General features: G+C 38.3%; 1 protein-coding gene across 1 annotated transcript in view; it reads left to right on the top strand.

Annotated features, from left to right (window-relative positions):
- The first annotated feature begins 672 nt into the window (after window positions 1-672).
- Window positions 673-7,013, top strand: part of LOC106170475 (uncharacterized) — a 23,639-nt gene continuing 17,298 nt past the window's right edge. Inside the window, exons 1-6 of the mRNA XM_087019295.1 lie at window positions 673-962; window positions 3,060-3,146; window positions 3,820-3,883; window positions 4,533-4,657; window positions 6,172-6,351; window positions 6,618-6,681. Of these exons, the coding sequence (XP_086875421.1) occupies window positions 910-962; window positions 3,060-3,146; window positions 3,820-3,883; window positions 4,533-4,657; window positions 6,172-6,351; window positions 6,618-6,681 (573 nt within the window). The 5' untranslated portion in view covers window positions 673-909. The remainder of the gene's footprint in view (window positions 963-3,059; window positions 3,147-3,819; window positions 3,884-4,532; window positions 4,658-6,171; window positions 6,352-6,617; window positions 6,682-7,013) is intronic.

Below are 7,013 nucleotides of genomic sequence, written 5' to 3'. Positions count from 1 at the left end.
ATTATTCATCAATTTCTATTTTTTTATTTCAATCTATCTATTTCTATTTATCAATTTATCTGTTTCTTTATTACACATTTTTATGTTTACATAAGCGTAATACCATGACCATAGTCTCAAACATAAAACTTTTTACGGACAGCGAGTTCGGTACGCGTCGCTGGGCCGGTGAAAGCAGGAAGAAGTCGCGGTAGTTGCAACCAACTCGGCTATGAGATAACGGGTCTTGTTTTCCGCGAACGGCAGTAAGTAGATGCGGGAAGACACGTGTGGGTTGACAATCCTTGCGGGTCACTGATGGCAATAAGATAGGGGGATGTTTCCACAAAGAAACGTTCGACCGAATGTTGGTCTTGACTTTAAAATAAATATCATCAATAAACTTTGATCCAGTAAATTAGAAGTGCGGGTAGTTCAAGTTGAGGAAACTTGAGTCTTTTCATATGATAAGTAATGGTTTAGTGGAGCTAAGATTTATCCTAACAGAAGCGTACCAAGATTTTCGGTCTTATAAAGTTAAGACGAAGTTTCGGTCTAAACTTACTTTGTGAAACGGACCACAAAGATTTCTTCTGATTGAGTGCGTGGATGACGTCAGAGGAGAAAGAGAGAAAAGATAACTACTCACAAACCTGAGGTCAGTAGATTGCTGACACGGGACTGCGCATGCTCATCCGATCGCTGATTTACCAGTAGATAGCTGAACGAAAAGAGAGTGAGTGTGCTTTGAGAGGTCATTTTCCGTTTGGCGCGGTAGCACCCAAGTACTGACTACCTTCTGTGCCGAAAACTTGCCAAAGAAAATTTCAGAATTGATCTTTGTGAACCAACTTTTCGCTGATTTCTGTTGGATAGAACAACACAAACTGACTACTGATTCGAAAACCAGTAAAGGAACGAAGAAAGAGGATGAAAGCGATAGCGTACGCTTTGCTCGTCGCTGTGTATATTTTGCGAGCCAGGTAAGTAGATGAAGTAAAACTATTTACAAAGAGACGGTAGCATATTTATAAAAGCAAGACAGGTATTTTTACTGAAGCGCAGTTACTTTTTAATATTGGTTTAATATTAGTTTATATGAAGAAAAAAATCATTAAGCCTCGCCGTGTTCTTAAGAATAAAAAGGGAAATTATAAAATGAAAAAATATATATATAAACGGTAAAGACCACGAAAACGACAAAATAAATTTGTTGCACGCATTTAGAATCCACGCCTTTTTATGGATGAGAATGGTTAAGTTGACGTTGCGCATTTAAATAAATACGAAAATATTATTCTGTAACATCTTCAACGTATTAAGAATTAATTTTAAAACAATTTATTTGAGTGAGGACATTTTTTGCCCGTACCAGGTTTAATCATAGCCACGCATCACGCACATATGTAAAGGATTACACAGGCGAAAGTGTTAGTCAAATTTTGCAAAACCTCATTAGTTGATTAATAATCATGATGAAGCAAATTATACACACCTTGGAACTCCCGTCTTAGGCGGAAGCGACCAAGTTAACCAAAGCGTAGGAAAGATCGTATCAAAGATTTTATCTCAGAACTAACTTCCATCTAAGACATCACAGACCTGTGATCTTGAGGACTCCGTACTCGACAAACCGGTGCGAAAACAACAGCGGAGGGGCGGGCTGGTTAAAAACTGGAACAATAACGATCAGCATCGTAACGGTCAGCAACTCCTGTTACCTAATGAATATTTGCCACCTGTCCACATTGTTACAGTTTATAATTGTTTCTGCTGTTGACATTGTCGTTTTTGTCGGTAAAATCAATCCGACTGCCTGTTGACTGAAAATACATGTAAGTTAGTCTCTGTATGATCGTTGATATTTAAATCCAGTTTTAATCATTACACATTGATCAGTTCATCTTTGCCTCATTTAGCGGTGTGGCCAGGGTGGGCAATACAAGTTAAGTAAAGTAAATTTGCTTAGATGAAGTAAAATTAAGTAAAGTAAAATGGTAAAATGAAATTAAGCAGATATAAATAGTAATAAAGACATTTAGGTCGGAGTGACGTGACTGAGACTGAGAAATACGAACTCCGGTTTCCATTAATTTGTACGGGTAAGCTCCGTCTAAAAAATGACCAACTTGCGTCATGTTAACCCTAACCAATGTGAATGTAATGGTTACATGGGCCCTGACTTTCGTCAAACCGGGGCATGATTTCAGAGCTTACCAAAGACGTTATTTCGCGTGCATGGCTTTCATCGCTCTCGCCTGTGCCCAGCATATAATGTTTCAAACCCCCTTATTGACAACGGATACACACGAAATTCAACATTTGGTTTTGAATTACAAAAACATACATGTAGCTCTGTACATTCACCAGTGTTGTGCATATGCATGTTTTTTGGGGAGGAACTGAACAAGGTAGTGAGTATAGGGGGTCACTGTCACTTGTTGCCTGCTGACATTTTATCCGTATTAAAAATGAATCAGCGCCTAGATAACAGCTCTACGATAAGCCAGAGTTTGAGTTCTCCAGCCTTATGAAAGTAAAATAGAAACAAAGATATTCATCTACGTTGGGTCATTCTTGTGAAAAAATCGGTCGCACCTTTTCCGTAAACTTCGGCTAATTCTGTGTCTCATTTGTGGTTACAAAGACAACCGATGGTTTCCGGATATAGTTGATCCCACCACACAGAGATGGTCATGCAATACCTTGAGTGTGTTTGTGTGTGTTAGAGTGTGTGTGTATGTGTGTTTTAATTCGACATTTTCTTATGCCAGTCTTCAGGAATATGAACGTCGTTTGTAAAAAAAGTATCAAATTGACATAAAACTCAATAAATTAACTGACATTAAATTCAATAAAATAAAGGAATGCACAGATAAATGTTCAAATCATGATTAGTAAAAAACTAATTGATTAGTACAGGAATGAACGAAGGAATGAAGTAGAACGAATAAACAAGTAGTCTGATAAAGCTACGGATTACAAAATGAAAGAACGTAACGCGTCAAAGTGTTGTCAATCATCATGGAGAACATAATGAGCAACATATGTATTCTAAACTGTACGTTTTCTCTTCATAGGTGCGAAGAGCAATGTTCGTTACCTGCTGATTGCTTCACCAAGTGGGAGGAAGTGTGCGGAGAATTGTTCCCCAGCAGCTTGTGCAAGTAGGTAGAGCTTTACACGAAGTTAATACGATGTAGATTGCAATATACGATGTGATATTTACAATTAATTCACATGGTGTTCATTTTTACGTGCAGAAAGTTGCATTCTGTTTTACATTCAATAAGGTTCGAAGCGTTCGTATATTTAGTTATTATTTTTATTTTAAAAGTGTGTTGCTGCATTTAAGTAGCCTACGAGCTGCCTTAAAAGCTTTCGTCCTTAATCAAGGAGTTCGACAATCTGATTTTATAGGTTATAAAATAATTAAACATTGAACTCTCCCAAAAAGTGAGATCGTTGAACCTGTCTGCCATATGCTTAATTATTTTAAGGGTTAATATGGCTTGTCAGGGGTTTATACACTGATTTTGCACACTTAGTAAAGGGACATCGTCATTTTGTTCATTTGATGTTCATAGGAATATGTTTACAATCGTAACCACACAGACTGTCAATGCCAGGGCATGCAAGGGTTACAGAAATGGACTTTGGTATATTTAGGACAATTTAATAACAAGCTGTTCTAAACTTAGGACCGAAGACTGTGAAAATCCTGAGACAAGGATGAAGGTTGGATTCCGTCATTGTAAAGACTAAAAATTTACAAACAAAAATGTCTTTGAAATTGTTGAATAATTATCATTAAATTTTGTCAAATCATTTGCCATTCAGTGTGATGTGCCCTAAGGGATGCAATCTGGGAGAAAGAATCCGGGGTACGGGGACCTACACTGGCGTAAGTAGTCTGAAGTTCTATACAACCATTTCATTCTATCACACCAAACGCAATCAGCGTTGTCACAACTAACACATCACTGGCACAACTAACACACCACTGGCACAACTAACACACCACTGGCACAACTAACACACCACTGGCACAACTAACACATCACTGGCACAACTAACACACCACTGGCACAACTAACACACCACTGGCACAACTAACACACCACTGGCACAACTAACACATCACTGGCACAACTAACACATCACTGGCACAACTAACACACTCGCCACATTTTGTTTATCCTTGTGTAACACATTCCATGCCATTGTGTCGAAACAGCTTGTCTGAAATATTTTCACAGTCACATCCTTTTCGTTATATAATTCCCCAACAGTTTCTTCCATTTAAAATATTTCTTTTTATTTTTTGCCATTTTATTTTTATGACAATAGATGACCCTTCATCTGTATTATCAATCAATCAATACATCAATAAAGGAAGAACCGCGCACTGAGGAAACCCTCCTTGGAGCTAAACCACCTGTTTCTGTCTTGATCTATCCGCCACCAATTGGGTCCCACGTGGTGAATCAGATCATCCCAGTCTTCCTCCATATTGAATTGGCTAATTAAACCATATTATTCTTTTTTCTCAGGACTCCGCCATCTGCCGAGCCTATGTACACGCCACAGGCACCGATGGTGGTTTTGTCGCAGCTATGGGTACGGAGGACAAACGTTTTTTCATTGGAAGCTCACTGAACGGGATCAGCTCAGAATCGTAAGTGAATTTGGAATTTTGAGTTTCGTTTTCTCCATATCTCACAGATGTGAACGGGAGTTCGTGAAAAGCATAATGATTTCAAAATATTTTCTGAGGAATTGATCCTCTTTTGTGGATGAGAAATTTTCATGGCGTAGGCTGTATTGTATTGTATCCTGTTTCAACTACATCTGTTTCAACAATTAACGGCTTCTTCTACAATTCATCATGTCATAAACCCGTATACTGGCATTCAATGAGAAGATTTCTGGACAAATTATTGCTTCCATCATCACCCGCGTCTCCCACTTATCAACAAATTGACCCCAATTTTCGGAAATTACTTGCTTTATCTTTAAATTGTGATGTTTTTAAGTTCTCAACGTAACAAGATCACCAATTTACTTTTCTGTTTGTTTGTCTGTCAATCTTCCTTTCTTCATTCATTCTTTTTTTCTCTCCATCAGTCAGTCAGTCCGGCCGTTTTCCCGTCCTTTTGAGATCAGAAAGATCGCACCCCATCCGTATTACTACCAATATATGACTCTATAACCAAACACAGTTCTTATTTTCTGTAATTTACATAATAAGTCATCATCTCCTACTACCGAAACCATTCACCACCCGCCTAACTAAATGTTGCAATCAGGCGGACCATCACCACCTACATGTCTTATACCAGAGGACAGCAATTATGGGCATTTCATGTGAAATGGATAATTTACCTTCCCTTAAATAGTGTTCAATCCCGTTTTAATGGTGTAATTTGATTGGCATGAAAAGGGTCTGATTTAAACATGGTGGACACGGTGTAACGTACCATCATGGCTTGGAAATAACAAGCATTTAAAGGGAAATGAATATAAGTCTTTTCCTCTTAAATTTAGGTAAATATCCGTTTCAATGAAACATATAATTCTTGGTTGGAAAAAACAAGCGGTTGCATATACCAAGGAAGTATAGATAATTACTTCTTTGTATTATCACATAATGTTTTGTACCAGGTCACAGTTTACGTACATTAACTGGCCTGTACCCGGCATATTTTTTTTTTTTTTTTTTTGGGGGGGGGGGGGTGAATCTGCATATGCCCTTATTTGACCAAACTTTAGAAATGGCATAGTATGTAAATCAAATCTTGACTCAGGGCGGACATTTTCCCACCAAAAAATGTGCTTTCAAACCCATTCCAACTCCCTGCCTAAGGTTCCATTAAGTAATGAAAATCCTATTTTCAAACACCCGTTAAATGCATAATGTAACGAGACCAGCGTTTCCACCAAATCTTATTCCAAACACGTGCTAAATCACGTGAAGTTTAAGGTAATATACAGCATAATAACAGATTCTGTTAATAACTTTCAGTGCACCATCAGCTATTGCGCCACTATATATAACAAATGATGCTATTAAAACAGGCACCGACTAACCTGAGTTTCGAACTTTACAAAACAGTATAGAAATCGAGAAATTTTCTTGTTAGAAGCTAAAAACAAATTACATAATATACCAAACCTGTTTCTATCCTTCAGCACCGGAGCCAGATCGACGTCCTTTGCCTTTCTGGAGGAAGAGAATGAATGCGGTGGCTGTCAACTTGGAGAAATCTGCACCGACGTCGGGGAGGGCAAAAAGGCGTGTGTACTTCCGCTTGACTGCAATGCGAATTGGGACAACTCTTGTGAGGATTACAACAGGAACGGAACATGCCTGTACGTATAATACGTAGAATTATGTCATTGCGCATCTGTACCAAAATATTATCGAAATTATTGCAGTAAATGAATAAATTAATTACATAAAATATTCATGTAGAAAAAGCGTGGAGTATGTACTGTGTTAATTGAATCTAGGTGTTATTTGCGTCGTAACATCCAGTATTAGATTTAATTTTTCTCATAACCTAGGTGTAATTTGCAAGCACTGAACTCTCGCAAAGAGTGTAGGACCTCATTTTTGTTATATTTTCTTAATCTAGTGTGATGTGTCCAGCCGGGTGTACGAGAGGTAGTTCGGTGTGGGGGACTGATATATACCGCACTGTGAGTAATTTATTTCATGACAGATTAACCGAATTCCATTCAAGATCACACAAAAGAAAACAAAAGAAAGCAGTCATTTTTAGGTTTCATACTTTCACACGTCTACAATCGGGATCAGTAATCTGTAAGACCCCATTTCCAGAGATTAGATCGATCTACTTTAGATCGACCTAACTCCCTGGGGGTTCACGCTAAATAGCTGTCAGCCGAGCGGACACGAAAGTTAATTACCCCCTTACAGCTTGTAGTAGGCGGGACGGACATTTAAGTCGGATTATCTGACAGTAATCTAGTGAGACTCCCCGCGGGGATAGATCGATCTAAAACCTCTG

This window comes from Lingula anatina, chromosome 8 (genome assembly GCF_051362555.1).
Source record: "Lingula anatina isolate TDL-2025a chromosome 8, LinAna3.0, whole genome shotgun sequence".
Lineage (NCBI taxonomy): Eukaryota > Metazoa > Brachiopoda > Lingulata > Lingulida > Lingulidae > Lingula > Lingula anatina.
Note: the sequence above shows the minus strand (reverse complement) of the source record. Positions and strands in the feature narration are given on the sequence as shown.